Genomic DNA, 20,363 nt, shown 5'->3' on the forward strand with positions numbered 1-20,363 from the left:
GTTTCCATTGGCCGTGACAGGTAAGTAACAATCAACATGACGGCTGTTACAAGTTTTTTAATTGTATACGAGTGCATAGCCAACTTGCTAATTTCTGTTTAGATAGTGAATAGTGAATCTAAAAACTGATAAAATTTTTTTTAGACATATTGTTAACTGTAAGAAGTAATAATTTTTTGTAATAAACAAAAAAGCTGAGTGCATAATTTCTACTATTTTTCAAATTATTGAAATCGGATTATGCCATGCAATAAATCGATTTTAATTTTTTTACTCGAAAACGGTGCATCATAAGAAAAACAGTCGAAATATATCTTCTCTTCCAAATTAAACAAAGGATTGAAAAATAATTTTTATTTTAAGAAAAATCAGTGGCAGATCATTTTTTTCTTTAAAATTATCCAGACGTGCCTGTGCGCACGCCACTGGTGAAACTAAAAACAATATTGTAAAACATGTATTATTGTTAACAGTCGGAGCCTGTAAAATTACATTAAAATATTCAGAGCGGTTTCCGCAATATCTATAAATTTGCATTTTTTTATTAAAACTTTAACACCTTGTAGATGGAAAACTAAGCGTTTTCGGAATATGATATATTAAGGAAATTATCACAAATCGCTTGTACTATAATCTCCTGCAAGGAATGCATCGACTCACCAAACACTGTATATAGGGTGATTTCACTTTAATACAGAAACTCCAGGAATAGATTAGTTGCCAAAAAATAAGTAGAGTTTGCTCTATAAACTTTTTTCCTGGGGGACGTGGTATTCGAGATAGAGGGTGTTCATATTCATATCTTCATATTGCGCTGAACGATTTGAATAAAATTTACTACAGCATATTCACTTAATTAGATCTTTTATTGCATGTAATACTAACCTTGTGGCATTAACCCGTGGCGTGCTATTCCAAGTGCCACTCCGTTTTCTCAAGAAAAAAAAAACGCCACCGGCGGTTTCTTGTAGAAATAATGTTACATCCACGTACTGTTACGTTAAATGAATGAAAAGTCTCTTGGTGTTTTTTAGTAGCAGACGATGATATTTTGAAACATCAGTGCCTGATGAAACAATCCCACGTAAAATGTGGAAACAAAGAGAGCACATTGTGGCAGCTGTTTTTAACGTGATTAGTCTTTGTCCAGGGTCAATAGGACAGCAAGAATACATAATGTTTTTAGTTTTAATTTTGGATTACTTATTTCTAAAATTAGTGCGGACCAAATAAATTGAACACGCTGTAATATTACCCACCAGACAGGTTTAAAACTAAACCCACAAATATCTAGCATTCTTCCACTCCCTGATATTCCACCTACAATAGTTCTCTTTTATTTATGGTTAAGACTTACCGATTTGAGTTGTTTCTCAGTCCATGTGCAACTTACCGCTTATGCCGCTTCTCCCGCCCAAGTTGTCAACTTCAACGTTAATCCTTGTGATTAAAATAACAGGTAGAGATATTATTACAGTCCTTGTTTCAAACGTTAATAAAACTTTTAAGACACAAGTAAAGTCAACGTAGACTAATTAAAAAATTTATTGATTTTGTTAAAATTACAACAGGGAAATAAATGCTTTAAATGATAAAACAACATGTACAAATTAGAACTTATATAGGCTTTATAAAACACAAGTATTTTTTGATATCACACTAAACTTAACCGTTCATTTATGCTATTTATTACATAATCTTAAATAGACCAAATTCATGATGTCAAAAATATAGTCTGCTATTAAATAGCTTCGCTGACCAGCACAATTTTTTTTTTACTTCTAGTAGGCACATATTAAATAAATAAGTTCACAGGTAACCGTTACGTGTCATTTACTTTCGGAGTGCTTCGTCCCCACAACCAGTTCAGCAGAACTTTGGAAGGACTTTGGACGTCACGAGCTGAAACAGAACAGTGCAAGGGATAAAATTATTTTCCCGTTTTGGTAAAAATTGGTACTTACACAGAGTGTAACTGGCATCCACCAATTTGGCCGCTGCTTCGGGAGGCAATTTCGAAGCTTCGTTTATGTGTTGCTGCATAATAGACATCTGCTGCAATCTTCTGAAGTGCTGTTCGTCTACGAACGTTTTATCCTTCTTATAACCGACCTTCTTCAACTCGGACAATCTGAAAATAGAAAGCAAACAGTGGATATCACCCTTCGGTATGTGAGAAATAAACATACTTGCTCTCGAGATTTTGGATATCGCTGGAACCCTCTACTGGTTCCGTGGCTAATTCTGTTCCCGAAGCGGCAAGGAAAATGGCCGAGGATTTGCTGCGAGGTGTCGTGGGGCTCGAGGCAGAGGTTGATGGCACTGGTACTTCCTCGGGCCCTAATAAAAAAAAATTGAGAAAAAGCCTCTATGAAAATATGTGTATTAAATTAAATAAAGGAAACTTTTCGTCTATAAAAATGTGGTCTGGAAGGATAGCAATAGATGTGTTAAATGTGTTAGAAAATGTAAATACCTGCAAGTTTCCTTCGAATTTCTTCCTTCTCTCGTAGGGCATTGGACAGACGCAACTGCAGCGTGTCACGTTCCTCTAAAAGTTGAGTTAGCTCAACTGTTAATTCCTCACAGCGAACGTCTCTTTGATGAAGCATATAAAGCGCCAAATCTAATTCGGCCCGGCTAACCGGTTCCGATAAATCTTCTTCTGATAGTTGAGACCTATCAGAACTTATAGACTTTTCTACCTGTTTAGCAAGAGCAAGAAAAAATACTTCAGATGTAAACAAAAAAGCTTTTAAAGGGAAAATTATTAGTGCAACAAAACAATACTTACTGCAGCCGAAGGCGTAGGTTGCTGCGTAATGGCTTTCCTACCAATATCCATTTCTGCGATGAGACTGTCGTAATCACTACTTTTGGCGAACAGCTCCTTTTTCAGCTCTTCTATTTTAATAACTTGTTGCTCAATGATGCTCCTCATTTCAGTCAACTGCTTATCCTCTTCATCCAGCAAAGTGGACTGCTCGCCGATTTTCTCTTCTAATTGTTTAACCTTATCCTGCGACTGTTGACGTAAATTTTCTTCGGAAGTTACTCTTTCAGTCAACTGATTGGTATTTTGTATATATTCATTGAACTGACTTCTAACTGTTTCGATGTCTAGATCTTTAGCAGCGAGTAGTTCTTCGTAATGATTTTCCAAGTCTCTGAAATGTGTTTTCCTTAAGTTTTCCACGGAGCCGGCATATTCTTGTTCCTTAAATTGCAGAAGATCTCGTAATTTATTTAATTCACTTTCCTGAATCTCGTAATTCTGTTGTGAATATGCCAACTGTTGGTTCACACTTTCTAATTGATTAGTTTTGTTGGTCAGCTCATTCCTTACGCCGAACAGTTGCTCCTGGTACTCGGCTAAAGACTGTTGGAGCATGGAACAGTCTTTTTTAACTTGGGATATTTCTTCCTGTAATTTCTCGACATCTTCGTTGTTGTCATTCTTAAGGCTCTCGGTGAGTTGTAACTGTTGGTTTAATGTGGCGATGAGTTGATTTTTCTCTTCCAGGGAATTCTGTAAAGCCATACACGTACTGTTGAACTGGTCCAATTTCTGTTTATAATCTTCTATAGTCATGTTTGCGGTGACCTGTTCTTGACGGTACTCATTCAGTTCTTCTTGGCTCAAGTCCTGCTGAACCTTGAAAATGTATACAACTGAAACTCTGATTTGTTTATACAGGGTGGTCCTTGATAGACATGCCATTTAAGGACCATTTTTTTAATTCCAGTGAAACAAATTTAAATGTCTAATTTTAGTGGTTCAATTATGATTTATCAGATTTAACGGAAAAGTGAAATAAACTACAACAAATACATTACGACTCAAATAGTTCAAATTAACCGTCTAGTTTTATATTACATTTTTATAAAACTTCCGAATAATTAATGACATTAAAAAGTACTGTGTATTTTATCTTTTTTAACGAAGCACACTAAAGGACCAAATAAAAAAATTATAATTTTCATTTCTTACCTTGTAATTTTCTATAACCCCGTTCAGTCTAACGATTTCCGTATCCTTATCCTGAAGGAACAACAACTCTCCTTGTAGATCCCTTATGAAATTATTCAACCTAGTTATTTCACTCTCCTTTTCGCTAACCGTGGCGAGTTGTTTTTGTAAGTCCTCAACCAATTTGTTCATATTAAAGAGTTCTTCGTCTTTCCCATGCATCAACAACAGCTGTTTTTGTGAATCCTCAACAAGTCTATTCAATCTGGATATTTTCTCGTCTTTTTCTTGAAGTGATTCAAGGTCTTTCTGTAAATCTTGGACCAACTGATTCAATCTAGAGATTTCGCCTTCTTTGTCTTGAACGGAATGGAGTTGATCTTGCAAATCTTGAATGGACTGATGTAATTTGATGATCTCTTGTTGCTGAACATTTAACAATTCTAATTGTCTTCGGAACTCATTTAGTATATCCTGTTTTTCAAACGATATCGGGAAGGCCGTATTCTTTTCTAAAATTTTCACGACCTCTTCAACGACTTCCCGTTTTTCATCGAACTGCTTCTGAGTTGTGTCGACGATAATGCTCAAACTTGAGAGCTTATTTTCTTTCTCTTTCAGATTGCTTGAAAGTTGCTCTTTCTCGTTTTCTATTGCTGTTAATTTGCCCATGAGATTTTCATTTTCATTCTGTTTCTCGATGAGCGTGTTATTAAGATCGGTTATGTAACGCTGACAATCGGTTATTTGCTGCTGGAGGGCAGAAATACGGTCAACTTCGTTTCTTATCTCGGCATCGACATTTTTACGCAATTCGTTGTTTTCATTGACCAGAGCGTTGCATTTTTCTTCGAGTTCATTGATTTCATATTTTAATTTCTGCTGGATCGAGCCAAACTCAGCTTCCACGGAATCTAGATGTAGCTTCCAACTTTCGGCAACATCAGTTCCTGAAATTTTAATGTGTAAAGGTACATTTTTAGTACTTTGTACTATTTATGAATTTGTTCCCGTTGGATAAATAAATAACACTTACCTCTCTGATCTACCTGGATAATCCAACTCTCTTCCAGTTCCTTTACAGTTTTAGATATTTTCTCTTCTGTTTCATTTACAAGCTGCTCGTAGTCCTTTTGCTTTTGTTCTAAATTATGTGTCAACTCTTCGATTTGTTTTTCAAGATTTTCTTTCTGGTTCTTCAACTCAACAAACGCAGTCTCTTTCTCTGTTAATAAAGACTCCAACTGGTATTTTTCTTGGGCCCACTCAAAAGTATCTTTCGAAGAAGACTCCTGCTCCTTGTTCTGCAACTCTTGAGATACTTTAGTTAATTCTGCGACTTTTCCATTGTATTCGGCATGCAACTGGTTGTATTTCTGTTTCTGCTCAACTAGTTCTTGGGACAATTGATTAAATTTCACTGTCGCGTCAGCCTGCAAGCGTTCATTCAATTGTTTTTGCTGTTCCAATTCATTGCGTAAATCACTAATTATTCCATCAAACTGCGTCTTCAGTTTTTCAAATGTTTCTTTTTGTTGTGTTAATTCATTCTCTAATTCTGATATATTCCTCTCGTTTTCGACTTGTAATTCGTCATATCTTTCTCTCTGTCGCTTCAAATCGTTCGTCAGCTGTTTGACTTGAATGTCAAGTTCTTCCTTTAATGTATTTACTTGTTCAAATGACGATATAAGATCGTTGAAAGCAGTTTCCTTTTCTTGCAGAAGACGATCTTGTTGAGACTTGAATTGATTTAACTGAAGCAGCTCATCTTCTAGTTCCTTTATTTTTTCGTTCAACTTGTCACTCTTTTCATTTTCTTGAAGATCTTTCACTAATTTTTCGTTATCTCCTAATAACTTTTCAAATTCGTTACTTCGTTCCGTAACATACTTTAAGTTTTCTTGTAACTTTTTAACATTGTCTTCTTTTTCTTTTACTGTTTTTTGTAGTGCTTCGCTTTGCGCATATATGATGTTTCTTTCGTTTAAAACCGTTTGAATTTCTTCGGATTTATGTGTAAGCTCCTGCTCCAAATTTTTAATTGTCCCTTCCAGGACTGATATCTTTTTACGTTCTTCCTCTGCGCTGTCATGTTCTGGTGGTTTTGTTTTTTCTAGAGTAATCCTTATTTGCCTTTGTTCCTCCAATAAAGCCTGTAGTTCTTCATTATCTAACGCTAACTCTTTAATAGTCTGCTGCAGCTCTTCAATTTTTTTGTCGTCTCTGCTGGAAGAGGCTTCCGCTTCGGGAACGCTTTTCGATTTTGAACGCTCGTTGAATCCATCGCTACCCCATTCATACTGCTGAAGTTTCTCTTCAACTTCCTGATGTTTTCGTTTCCAACGAAGCACTTCTGTGTCTTGAATCTCCTTCATTTCCGTCATCCTCTCATTTGCCGAAGTCAAAACGTCGACACGCTTCAGTACGTTGACCTTCTCCTGTTTTTCCTTCTCCAACTCGTTTGTAACCTCTTTAACTTTCTTTTCCAATTGGGCTATTTGCGTCTTTAGTTCGTCTTGGATCGCTGCGTCCAAGTCGAAGAAATCTGCTCCCTCGGTTTTCTTATTCTGTTGTTTTTCCATGAGCTGGTCGTTCTTTTGTTTCAACTCCTTGCACTTTTTAATAAGTTTGCCGGATCTTATTTGTAACTGCTTAATTTCCTCGAGGTGGTTTTCCCGTTCGACTTGCAGGACTTGCAGGGCTTCGTTCAACCGTGCGACTTCACTCCTTAAATTCTGTATTTGAGGAGCGCTTTCCGTCTTAAACTGGTGCTCTTCCTCTAATTTTGCCTCCTCCGGTCCCCATCCCCAACCGTCGTCATTCTCACCAAATACTTCCGGTTTCACGTGCCCAGAGGCCTTCTCCATGGGCTGGTAGGTCAAATAAGCTCGTTTCGGTTGCATAACCTCTTCAATGACAGGGTGGCTTTGTTCTCCCAACGAGAGACTTGTCTTTTCAAATTCAATGCTTTGTAAATCCTTTAAATGTGAGGCCGCGTCAATGACGTCGGCTTCGGACATGACTTGAGATTCTATTTCTGACATGGGTCGATTCGAAGCTCTCTTGGGTCTCGTAGATGCTGGAATGTCTTCTTTATTTGGGTTTACTTTTTCGTATACCAAACGAGTCAGTTCGTTAACCATTCCTGTGCATTCTTGGAAAGCTTCCTCCTTTTCTTTGTCTATGTTATACAGTAAAAATTCCAATGCCTTGATTTTATTCAGGAGCTCTTCTTTTGAGTTGTCCACAATTGGTTGCTGAGGTTCTGGTTGAGGAAGGAACGGATTTTGTTGTGGTATACCTTCTATTTGGTCGGGAATGGGGAACCAATCATTAGAACTGCTTGGCTGAACACTTTGATCGACAAACCAATCACCCGGTTGGCTGGTCTGTTGGGATTGCTGGCTGCCCGGCCAGTGGAATGTGGGAATTACCTCCTGTTGTGCAGGAACAGATTCAATTTTATTTTCAGCTGGTGGTAAACTTGTAATTTCCATGATAGATTCTTTTACAGGAGATTCTTCGATATCAACTATATTCTCTGTTCCATCAGTTTGACTTCCAATTGTCCTCATACTTCTGATTCTGTCTTCCGCTTCGGTTAAAATACTTTCAACCATTTCTCTGGCTATCTTGTCTATCAGTTCTTTTTCAAGGAATTCAATTTGTTGGTTCAAGGCTTCTATTTCTTTCGTGGAATCTTTCCAATTGTAATTCGCAACTCTTAGTTCATCGGTGAGTCCCTCCAGCTACAACAGTTAAGAAAGAGTTATTTTTACTCATTATTACATAAAATGTCTTCCTAAATTATTTTATTTAGCACTTACCTTTTCTTTGTCACTTGCATCTTTCGCTTCCATTTTCTGCTTATATTCCGCAATTTCCGATAGTAGTTCATCCTCCCTCTGTCCCATTTCCTTCAGCGATTCCCGTAATTTTTCACATTCAACCGTTAACTCATTTCTGCACTTAACTAGTTCCTCCAACTGTATCTGGTAATCGGCCTCGATATTTTCATAGTCGTTTTGGTTCTGTTTCTGTAATTCCAAATTTTCATCTTGGATTTGCTTCTGGTTAGCCTCTAAGATAACGAGCTGTTTCTTCAGTTCACTATTGGAGGTTTCCAGCTCTTCCATGTTGGTTTGCAAAGCTTTTAACTGGGTCACCCTTTCGTGCGCCTTCTTCAATTTTATTTTGAGTTTGAGGGTTATCTCCTCCAGCTCTTTGTTTTTCTGGCCTAGCTCCTTGTTTTCTTCCGTCACTTCTTCTAGCTTTTTCACTAGCGCTTCATCATTCGCTGTCACTTGAAGGAGTTTCTGACCAAGTTCTTCTTCTACGAAGGACTTCTCCTCGATGCTCTTCGAGGTTATATTCAATTGATCGTTTAGCTCCATGGTTTTTTGGACGAGCGCCTCTTTCTCTTGCTCTAAATAGGCGACGTTCTCTTGTAACTTGTGAACTCTGTCTCTATAATGTGCGATGTCGCCCTCGTTGGTCTCGATTATGAGTTCCAGTTCCTTGATTTTTTCTTCTTTGACTGAATCTTGGTTAGTGGGGATGTTATCGAAATCTTCGTGCAAGCTGGTGGATAATTCTTGCTTAAGGCTTACTTCCGTCAGCTTCTGCTCTCTGTGTTTTAGTTCGGCGACTGACGTTTGTAATTCTATTCTGTTCTGTTCGAGATTTTCCACAATTTCAGTGAGTTCTCTTATTTTGATATCGGAGTCTAAAAGTTTTGCGTTTTTAAGGTTGACTTCCTCCTCCAATTCCCTTAACTGATGGAGGATCACTGCGATCTTATCCTCGGAACTTGAAATGTCAGACTTCTTTTCGTTTAACTCTGTTTCCCATTTTTCTTTTTCTGCATTGTATTTTTCTTCCAATGCCTGATACGCTTGAGATTTCTTCTTCAAATTGGCGGCTATTTTCTTCATTTTATCCATCTGTTCTTTATTTTTATTTGTTAGTTCTAGAACCTTTGCTTCGAGAGAACCACTATTACCATCTAATTGTTTCTGTAATGCTAAATATTTTTCTTTCATGTCCTGAATTACAGCACTGATTTTCTTGTCTTTTTCCTCGAGTTGACGCTGAAGATTCTGAATAAGTTCATCTTTCGTTTGAAGATCCTGTGCCAATTTTTTGTATTCAATGTCTTTCATTTCCATATCGTGCTCGGCTTCGATTATTTTTTTGTTCATTTCGATCAGTTTTGTGTTAAGATCAGTATTGATATCGTTGTTCCGAGAGATTTCCTCCTCGTACTCCTGCGCTTGTTCAATTTGCTCATTCAGCGCCGTTTTAAGTTCAGTGAGTTGACTTTCCATGAGTTCGAAGTTCCCCAATTTACTGTTCTCTATTTGCAGATTATTGACGACTTCATTAAGGTCAGTTATTATTACATTCAAGTCCGTTATGTCTTTTTCCCTTGCATTAAGTTTTGTTTGAAGATCGTTTATAAGATTAGCAGAGTTAATGAATTCGTTTTTATTTTCTTCGATTACACTTTCATAGTTGCTGATTTCCGCTAAATGATCGTGAATCTTCGTTTCGATTTCCTCTATTTTCTCTTTCGCTTGTTTAAGTTCGGACTCTAAGTTGTGTTTCTCATGGACGTGTCTGTCATACTCCTTCATGGTGCCTTTCAGCATCTCGTTTTCTGCTAATAACTTTTCATATTCAGTCTGCAATTCCTGCAACTTTGTTTGGGAAGTAGATTCTGAACCATGAACTTCCTTTAATCCTTCCTGTAACAAAATTAAATATTTCTGAAGACGTTAGTAGTAAAGCTGAATATAGTGCAGTACAGGACAGTACAAAAGAAACACAACAGTGAAGACAAAGCGAGACAAAATAAGAAATAAAACAATTAGACAAATGTTAAAACGAGTACCAATAATGAATAAAATAATAGAGGCAAGCTTACTGAAATATTGTACAAACAACCAAAAAAAAAGTATAAGAGTATTCATTAAAATTTAATATACATCGTTTACGAGTGCATTACTTTAAAAAAATAAAAAAATAATAATCTGTAACTACCTCTGCTTGATTCCTCCGCCGCTCCAGTTCTTGAACTTTCTTCGCCAATTCATCGTTTTCGCTTTGCAGCACTTCCTTTTCCGTTTGCACTTGCTCGTACGTTTCCGCCAAAATATCTCTATTATTCTCTATCTCTTTTATCTTCATGTTAAGCTGACTGTTCTCGTCCCTAAGGGCCTCCATCTTCGTCATGACCTCCTTCCTCTCCATGTTGAACATGTCGATTTTCTGTAGAAGTTCAGTGGAATCTTCACTCAGTTGAAGGACACTCTCGTTAAGTTCAGTTGGCGGTTCGATGTGATCGTCCTCGGGGCATTTTATCGGTTCGCCCTCAACGTGTACATCCAGAGTTTTCTGATAGGCTGCTAGTTCCAATTTCTCTTGTTGAGTTAGTCCCTCGACGATTTCGATGCTTTCAGCGGAAGACACCTTTTCTGCACTAAGCTTCTCCAGTTTGTCGATCAGCTCCATGTTTTCCTGCAAGCAAATTGAATAAAATTGTGCATAAACTGGCCAATAAAACCTGTTTTTTATTCTTTTACCTGAATATAGTTGTCTAACTTTGAACTAATTTCCTGTTTTTCTTTCTTTAATTCTTCCACATGTTCCGCCATTTCTTCTTTTGCCCTTAGTAATCCTTCTATTTCTTCCTTTAGTTTCAAGTTTTCACCTTCTAGTTTTTCGAGCTGTTCTTCTAACTGAATAGACTTAATTTCTGAGGACACTTGTATGTTTTCTAAATGCGACAAGCCAGATATTTTCTCATTTAAGGATGTTACTTCTTCTTTTAGAGAAATTATCTCTACAAAGGAAATATTAACAGATGCCGGTATTCGCGTTAAGTTGTACAACTTACCTGTCTCCAATAATGATATAATTTTATTCTTCTCCTCTAATTCTTCTGAATATTTTATTGCTTTCATTTCTAATTCCCTTTGTTCTTCTAGATACGAAGAATCTAAAATTAAAAAACATTTGTTAAAGCACGTTAAATAATATTAATAAAACACTGTATTTTGGATTAAATTAAAACTGACTCACCTTTTATGGATTCGGAGGATTCCACCATCTTCAACTGCATATTACCCTTCTCCTCTTCAAGTTCTGCAATTTTTTCACTTAGTTTAGTGTTTTCATTCTGCAATTGTACAATTAATGCATTGGCATCGTTGGCTTTCTTAATCTGGTCCAGTTTTTTATTCAATTCTTTAATTTTACTCTTACTCTGTGCTTTAGCTTTAATCATATTCTTATTGTTTTCCTCCAACTGTTTTCGCAATTTAGCGATTTCTTCATTGTTACTTTGCTCCGTACTGACGGACTGCCCAATATTTTTAAGTCTGTTAAGGTCATCCATGCTATCTTGAAGGCTTTTCTCTAATTCTGTTATTTTAGATAGACGCGATTCGTTTTCAGCAACAGTTTGATTTAACTGTTTCTGCAAATCACTAATAGTAGTTTTGTAATCTTCGGTTTTATTTTCACTATCGGTTTCTTTATTTTTAAATTCTTCAATACTTCTAGTATACTCCATCTTCTCTTCTGACAGTCTTTGATTAATTTCATGAAGTTCTGCGATTTCAAAGTTTTTAGCTTTTAAATCGTTCAATAATTTCACTTGTCTGGCTTTCATTTCACTCTCTAAAGTTACGAAATTCTCTTGCATTTTCCTCATTTGCTCTTTTGTGTCATCTAAGGCATCCAATGTGCTTTTCCCCTTTTTACTTAAACTGTCAGTCATTAGTGTTATTGCTTTAGTTCGGGCGTCGATTACGGAATCTTTTTCTTTCAAATTTTCTTCTAAATCCAGAATAGTGACTTCTTGTTTCTGAACTTTATTTAACAAATCAGTTATTTTTCTTTCCTTGGTCAGTAATATATTATACAATTCTTCTTGTGAACTGTTTTTGCTGTATTCTTTGGATTCTACTATAGAAAGACTTGCCGGAATTAACTGCTGTGAATCATTCAGTTGTGCTTTTAGTTGAATAACCATTTCTTCTATGCCTTTCTGACTTTTTCCTCTTTCAGCTAACCTAACTCTATAAAATTAAATGTTAATAGCAGGAGAAAGCAAAAACATGGGAAAAAATAGTTAAATATTTTTGCAAAAATTTTCTTTTTAACAATAATTTCAGAAATATTCTTGTATTACTTACTTATTTTCTTCTAACTGCTGCTTAAGTAAATTTAACTTCTGCTTTTTAGTAACGTCTATGCTGCTGCTACTACTACTACTAACAGTTTTTTCTAAAGTTCCAGATTCATCTTTCCTAGTCCTGTTCTTCTTTGCTTTTGCTTTACTCAATGTGTTAATATATTCCTCGACTTTTTCTTGTGTTACATTGCTTTGCTCTTTTCGTAACATTTCCTTTAGTTGAGCTATTAGGAGTTGTTGCTGCTGGTTTTGATCTTTTAAATCCGATAGTTCTTGTAAAGGCTTCCCAGAAGATGCCCCTTCTTGGGTGTCACCCCCAGGATCTGGTTCAGGATCTTTCCACATTGTAATTAAGTATGTTACCTTTAAGAATAAAAGCAATGAAATTAAAGCATTAATGGGGATTGAATTTTGTAAATGTTATTACTTACCTAATTTTGAAAAGGAATTTGATTACGTTTATGTATAATTATGTTTATTTTATTATTGTAAGTATGACAGCATATTCCACGTACACCATTTTGGTTAAGAAATTTTACTCTATGGTTATTGAAGTGGTTTAAAAGAAAGAAAGAACAGCACTGAGCATAGAAAACATTGTGGAAGCCTAAGAACACAAAACATATCCTGAGAAGAGGTAGTAGTCTCCATGGGCAGAACCAGGCAGAAATTAAACATCTAGATTACGCAGTGTGTCAAATTACTATTAGAGATGGGCTAAACTGCTCTTTTTGCGGAGCAGTGACACCTGCTACTGCTCCGGCAACAGAGCAGTGACAAATAGCTGCGATTTTTCGGAACAGCTCTTGGTAGCGCGCGCATACATTCCTACCGTGATATGTTCCCTTATTTTCGCGTCAAAGTTCATAAATCGACACTTGTCGTGCTTAATAGCGGCTAGCGTTAGGGAATAGGGATACTTTCGTCATGCGCTGTTTTTCAAGCATGTGCCAACTTTCGTAGATTTAGCTCAATTTGTTATTTCGCTTTTGCATTATTTATTTGAATTTGATATAGCGTTATCTGTTATTTTGTCCTAAGTTACTACTGATAAATTTTTATTACAAATAAAATTGGACATGGATAAACGAAGAAAATCTTTCCTGTGGAATTTATTTTTACCAACGCATGAAAGTAAAGCTTGTTGTAATATATGCAAGCAAAATATTTGTTATAAATCTTCAATCACCAATTTAAAAAGACACATAGAACAACGACATCCTACAGTGAGTACAGTGCCAGATATTCAAAATTTTTCCGCGAGTGCAACAAAAACAAATGAAGAACAGTCGCATGTTTTTTGCTTAGTCTAAGTTTTAAGTGATTTTGTAAACAAAAACTTTTAAAATATTTGTAGAGCAGCAACCAGCAATACACGCCTTGCTCTAGTCGCTGAAATACAATGTCTTTAAATCAAACGCGACTGTATTATATGTTTAGTGTGTGACACTGTGACTAATTCTGCTACTGTGCCGGCTGAGCGAGAATCTGCTCTGCTGTGGCCGGCACGTCTGAGCTATGTCTCTGGCTCTAGTAAACTGCACTTTGCAGTAAACGCTCCGAAAAATCACTGCTTCTTTTGTCGCAGCGGAACAGTCAGCTCCAGTGACAACTGCGGAACGGTGCCAAAGTAGCAGACAATAAAAGAGCAACACATCTCTAATTACTATTACTTGCCTAAAAATTGACAGATTAGCTACTTTCTTTCAGGTGCCTTTTTCGGATCTAAACGCGTTATGATCCCAAATTCATGTTCGTAGTTGTTTTCTTGTCTCCGGATCATGTCGGATTATAAAATCAGGATCGGTAATCCCCTGTCCCCTACAAATCAAACTTTTTATGTGATTCGAACTTTTGATCACGATTACATATTTAATATAACCTTAAAATTCTGGTAGTGTCTGTTTTCTCGAAGAAGGCAGTTACTATTTTTATTTTAATTGTGCTCAGAAGAATACATATAATTAAACGATATTTAAAATCAAATCAAATGTCAATAGTAAACAAAATCCTGTTTTCTTCGAAATTGGATAATTCGTGTTTGTCTGATTCAGTGATGATGATTCAAAGCTGAGAGGAAAAGAAAACAGCTATTAACTAATATCAGTTCAGAGTAGCTCTAAGTTGCTATTAGCTACTAATAGCTACTATTTTTTCCAAATCGAAAGGCCCTCAGAATGGGTCAGTGGCTGTTGTATTTGCACATTTAACAGTTGGTGGAATTGGAATTTAAAATTTTAAACAGAAAGTAATTTAAATTTAAATGAAATGCATTAGTTTTTTTTTATAATTTGTGGTTTATTTTTATAAATAAAAAACCCTAACTAATTGTGGCTATTTCTAATTTCGACCGATTAGACATTGACGCTTGGTGGATAAAATCGATTGTAATTTAAATTCATAATCACTATTTAACACTTTTATCTTAGACTTATTTACAAATATTCGTGAACTCTAACCTTACTCTAAAAGATGTATATTTTATCTTCTTTATTCTTATCAATAAGTTTCAATATTCAAAAAGTGTAAATTAGAAGTACTAAACTATAGTATAACTTGGTATAATGTCAGGCAAAGAAGCACAAAATGATCAACATCTTAAAGATGGAATTATTGATTTCACAGCTGGATCTTTGGGTTGGTAAATTTCTCTTAAATAAATAATAAGACACTATTTTTATATATTTTTTTAGGAGGAGTAGCATTAGTTTATGTAGGTCAACCACTTGACACTGTAAAAGTAAAAATGCAAACATTTCCGCATTTATATACAAATATGGTAAATTGTTTCATGAAGACATTAAAAAATGACGGTGTTTATAGGGGTTTATATGCTGGCACAGTACCAGCTCTTGCGACAAATGTAGCAGAAAATTCAGTATTATTTCTGTGTTATGGATTTTGTCAAAAAATAATGCAAAGGGTTACTCGTGTGGACAGTACCGAAAATTTAAGTATTTTGAGTAATGCAACGGCAGGATTTTTAGCATCATTTTTTTCATCTCTGGCAATTTGCCCCACAGAGTTGATAAAATGTAAACTTCAAGCCATGCATGAGACAAAAAAGCAGCATGAAGCGTTGGGGAAGAAGTTCGAAACAGTCGGTCCTTTTAAGTTAACGGCCCAAATTTTTAGGAATGAAGGTTTTGTAGGGTTATTTAGAGGCCTAGTTCCTACCCTAGTGAGAGAAATGCCGGGATATTTTTGTTTCTTTGGAGGATACGAAGGTTTGCATTAATTAATTTCATGTAATAATATTTTTTGTAGTGGAGTACGTAGGATTGTTACATAATAATTATAAATTGGTGTTGTTATATTACTATACATTCATACTTTAGATTATAATTTAAAAACATTCTGCAAATCTGCAAAAGAAAAAAAGAATTATATTAATTTCTGTTTTTATTGTTTTCTGTGACAAATTATTTTAGACGTTAAAAGTTCTGTAATTATTTTATACTATTTCAGGAACAAGGGAACTGTTGACCAGACCGGGCCAAAAAAAGGAAGACTTGGGGCTCTTCAAAACCATGTTAGCGGGAGCAGTAGGAGGTGCCGTATTTTGGACTGCTACATATCCCGCGGATGTGGCAAAGTCTCGTATACAAGTTAACAGCCTAGAAGAAAATATGTTTATAACTATTTTAAATATAACTAGACACGAGGGGATTGGAGCTTTATATAATGGGTTGGCTCCTACTTTATTAAGAACAATTCCAGCTACAGCTACACTATTTGTTACTTATGAATATTCCAAAAGATGGATGCACTATGTTTTTAAGGACAAATGACAATTTGTTATAGTTTTTATAATTGTTGTTGCATTTATTATAATAAATTATAGGGTATTCAATGAAAATTTGGGAAACTATTTAAAGTAAAACCGTCGAGTGAGGAATTCACTCAACGGTAAAACCCTACTTTACCAGGGAAAAAATATTAAAGAAGTAATATTTTTGCAGTAAATTAAATTAGCAATTTTTAGAGGAAATAAAAGGCATTAAAAAGCGGCCAATGTATTGAGTTTATCTAGTTAAGAAATTATTTAACAGAGACATGGTCACAGAATCTTATGCTTAGGATCAGGGGCAAGGTTATGCAACCCTTATGACGGCAAATAGACAAGTTTTGCAACGCAACCCGCAATACAGCTGTGTGTTGCGTGTTAATATATGAATGAATTGTTGCTGCAAAACCGCGTGCCTTCTAATCAGGAACTTGATTCTAGTTCGTGCAGTCACGACTGTACTAGGTTTTAGATTTATTATTTATAAAATTATAACAATTTGTTCTGAATAAAGATACAACGACGATTCAAGTAGGTATGTGGCAAATACATTAAGAACTTATTACTTACCTACATCTCTCAACGAAATCGAGGAATCGTACAAATCAAACTGTATTTATTACTTCTTTATACGGAAATAACCGTGTATGTTGTACTGCCCTTAAATGTTTTCTCTACATACAGCAGGAAGGGAAGCATATTAAATTTTCATTTATTTAAAAAAAATACCAATGATATTTAAAATTTATCAGGGAAGAGTAGCCGTTTATAGGCATATTAATAATAATAATCACAAGAAATGCACATCCAGTGAACACCATCTTATTACTTATCCCCCACTAGTAAAATTTTTACATTTCGTGAATTTTGTGATGAATTAATTCATGAAGTAGCACCAAATCTGTTCTCAAATAACTTCACTAATTCTTCCTGAAAAAATTCTTCACGAGTTCAGGTCAAAACTCAGAAGTACCAGCTTACTACAAATAAACAGAAAGATTAATTTTTTTCCCCGTTTTATTTTTCTCTCGTACGGAATTTTTATTGGTTTTTATTTGGAAACAATACTAATAAATAATGCTGTATTCGTCGTTTAAACCGTTAAAATTGTTAAAGTTAGATGATCACAATATTATAATTAGTCGCAAAAGAGGCGTTTTGGAGAGCTCGATGCTCCTGACAAAGCGACCGTCAATTACCTTCACAGGATGCTCAAAATTTCAACCCAGAAACAAATTTTTCCGCAAAAACGCCTGGAACTGCGTGAAATTCAAGCTGAAATACTTTATCTTACATAAACTAGAATAACAACCAGATTTCATGTCGTGGAAGCCAACAGCTAAAAATTACCCGAATTTGAAGAGGCCATACGTTAGAATCCATATCGAACAGCAATTCTCTAGAATTCGCGGAGCCATCCCTACAGGTGATCGAACGTCGACTCTGTTGTCTGGCAGTTCATTAACCAGTGCGGAAGTTTCTAACCAGTGTGAATACACGACCCGAATTCAAGAGTAATCGTTGCTTTTTAATAGTTCCAATCCCTTATTTAAAGGGAAATCAATTTCAAGGCTATACTGAGGGTTTCACATGACAGTGGCAAAAAACCTGAAAAGCCAAAATCAGTTTTTATGAATTCATTGATCAAATTCTAATTTGACCTAAATGGTTGCATTCTATAGCACCTTATTACTTGTGACATATATATTCTTATACCTATACAATTTTTTGCAAATCAGAACATTGTTAAAAAATTTGTTGCGAGCATGCGTCTTGAGACCTAGAAATCTGGTATTCAATCCACTTAGAAGTTTTCCTGCATTTGACCGTTTAAAACTTTTATAAAACCAATATCTTTATGAATAAATTGATTAATTTATGAAGAACTTAGAGAATTTATTGTACTCAATCTGCGAGATATAACTTATACGTCTTGAACGTATTCCCAATTTTTAAATCCTACTGAAAAAATATGATTTATCATTCTAAATGACTCAGATTTTAATACTAACACCAGTAGTACAAAAAAACAACTGATGGGAAAATCTCTTCAGATACTTTAAACAATGTTTTGTAGTTCTGTAGAAGGGTTAATATAAGAACTCACCTATTCCTTTATTATAAAACCTATAGATTTGGGAGTTTAACAAAGACGACCAAAATTTGTCAAAAATAAATAGGTATTAAAGAAGATAGACTATGAACCTAAATATCAACCAATCATCAATTAACTTCTTAAGGATTGACCAAAATTTAGCCCATATAATTTAAATAACCTCATGTTACGTCTACACCCTTATTAAATTTCCATTGTAATAGAAAGTTATTAATGAGCCTTCAATTGAATGACATGGCTACATTGTTTCTGCATTATATTCGCCGCCACCCAGCTCGGCGATGAAACTAATGGATGTTTTTCTATCATTAATAATTTCAGAAGTGGGATATAGTTTCAACTGTCTTTTGAAAAGTTTAAGCTTACGTTAGTAACAATTGTTAATGATTTTGACCTCTGGCGCGACAATGGAATTTTTTGTCTAAGAATTTTAAACAACATATATCTACTTTTTTGAGCGTTGACGTAATTGCTAAATTTCTCCCTGTTTTATTAATTTCACTTTAGATCTCTGTGAAACAAAAACGCATATCTGATATACCTGCTGTTTTTTTATTAATTACATTTAGACAGCATATTTAGTGTTTATTTTTGGATAATTATTTATTACTAGCTGTTTTACTAGGTATTGTGCCTGTAATTCAATGCTAGTGTAGGTCATAAAGTAGTTATTTCCCACAATATCAGCAGTTAGAAGTATTATCTGTGGGGTTAGATATCTTTAGGATATCTGACATCAAAGAACAATGTTTGACTTCATTTGATAAGTTTTTTAGAAAAAAAAAATTGAATTTGTTTGAAATATCTTTAAATTAGAGTAAAAAATACGAGAGCTAAGAATAGAATAATAAATATATTTAAACTTAATTAATTAATCGAGATTAATTTTTTTCATAACAACCCAAAAATGAACTTTATGAAATTTAATTTGGTGGGAGTTATTTTGGTCAATTAATTTTTGCCATTTGATTAATTACGTGTATAAGATGAATTCTGTATCCGAATGTAAAGCAGATTTATTTTTTTTTAAATTAAACCTGAAATACTTGATAAAAGGAACTTAAATATGTTTTCTCTAACTGAATCGGGAGTAGAGTTGTTCTGGAATTCCGATATATTTAAAAATAAGTAATTGAAAGTTAGGTAACTACTAAAAATGTATCACGATATTTTTAAAAAGCAAAATTATCAGAACAAAAGCTCGTGTGAATGACTGCATTTTCAAAATAAAGCGTGATAAATTTCTTTTAGGTCAAGCAGTGGCAAATATGCTGAAGAAGAAAACCTCAGAATTTAGACGCCACTGAGTATTTTCGAAATGCGATTAACAATTTAATTTCGTCAGTTTGCTATAGAATTAATTAATTTTGCTGATGACGTTGAAATTTCTCATGTTGTTTGTGTTGACCCAGTTAATAGTTAAATAATAAGTCATGTGCTCGTATGGATTGGCGATAATGCCTAAAATCGCAATAAACTAATGGCATTATATCACTTGATTACGATAGCCTCAAATTTTTAGGTAAACAGAAGAGAGTGATAAACTCTATCGTGCTAATTAGATATTAATTTGGTGGGTACCAACATATCTTCTAAATCAGTTGATGTATAAATTTGATATTGCTATGATAACTCATATTTGTATAAAGTTAAAAAAATTAGTCCCTAAAACCTACAATTTCATAGCTATCTTGATAAAGAAATTGGCCATTTTTTTTTTGTCTCAGCATAATATTACTATAATTAAAAAACATCCCATAGAATAATAATATCAGTTACACCTGGTGTTTCATTAATAATTTATTAATATGCATAAAAACCATTTAGAATTATTATTCCTTTTTCCACACTTTAATTTGGAAATTTAAATTTTATTAAAACATTTTCGATTGTAATTTAATAATTCGATTTGAATGTTTCAACGAAATATGGAAAAATTGACTTTAACGTAGATATTTCCACTCTAATTTTAATATTTTGATTTTAATGTGGAATTGTGGTTATTTATTATCGATATCTTTCCTAATATATTAAATAAATATTTGGGACAATATTCCAGTGAGCAAAAAAATCAAAGGAATTTGTAATAAATCTCTAAAATAGGAAATAGACTTCAATATATCTTATAAAAATAGAAAGGAAATTCAATTTGGCAGCATCTGTACCAAATTTAAATTAGGACTCTATAAAAAAGTTAGTGGTCTAAAACTTGAAAATCCATAATTACAATTAATATTTTTGTTTGAAATATATTACGTAAATAATGGATATGATAGGATTTTTCATG

The 20,363-nt window shown here is 34.5% G+C and overlaps 2 protein-coding genes across 3 annotated transcripts; one reads left to right on the forward strand and one right to left on the reverse strand.

The window, feature by feature from the left end:
• Positions 1-1,527: 1,527 nt before the first annotated feature.
• On the reverse strand, positions 1,528-12,702 carry LOC108906456 (golgin subfamily B member 1). Its single transcript, XM_018709706.1, has 14 exons — positions 12,605-12,702; positions 12,175-12,536; positions 11,057-12,057; positions 10,872-10,973; positions 10,558-10,817; positions 10,016-10,492; positions 7,801-9,720; positions 5,007-7,722; positions 3,992-4,920; positions 2,795-3,655; positions 2,477-2,705; positions 2,190-2,340; positions 1,965-2,131; positions 1,528-1,902 (listed from the first exon to the last, which is right to left on the reverse strand). Exons 2-14 carry the CDS (start codon positions 12,516-12,518, stop codon positions 1,823-1,825), a joined length of 9,237 nt encoding a protein of 3,078 aa, XP_018565222.1. The 5' UTR covers positions 12,519-12,536; positions 12,605-12,702; the 3' UTR covers positions 1,528-1,822.
• Positions 12,703-14,558: 1,856 nt separating this feature from the next.
• Positions 14,559-16,026, forward strand: LOC108906434 (mitochondrial ornithine transporter 1). 2 transcript variants are annotated; one of them, XM_018709673.1, is made up of 3 exons: positions 14,559-14,814; positions 14,867-15,400; positions 15,642-16,026. In XM_018709673.1, exons 1-3 carry the CDS (start codon positions 14,760-14,762, stop codon positions 15,962-15,964), a joined length of 912 nt encoding a protein of 303 aa, XP_018565189.1. In that variant the 5' UTR covers positions 14,559-14,759; the 3' UTR covers positions 15,965-16,026. The 2 variants fall into 2 exon arrangements, with proteins under 2 accessions (XP_018565189.1, XP_018565188.1); XM_018709672.1 differs by having other exon boundaries at positions 14,560-14,810.
• Positions 16,027-20,363: the final 4,337 nt, after the last annotated feature.

Source organism: Anoplophora glabripennis, unplaced genomic scaffold (assembly GCF_000390285.2).
Source record: "Anoplophora glabripennis isolate ALB-LARVAE unplaced genomic scaffold, Agla_2.0 scaffold47, whole genome shotgun sequence".
Classification (NCBI taxonomy): Eukaryota; Metazoa; Arthropoda; class Insecta; order Coleoptera; family Cerambycidae; genus Anoplophora; species Anoplophora glabripennis.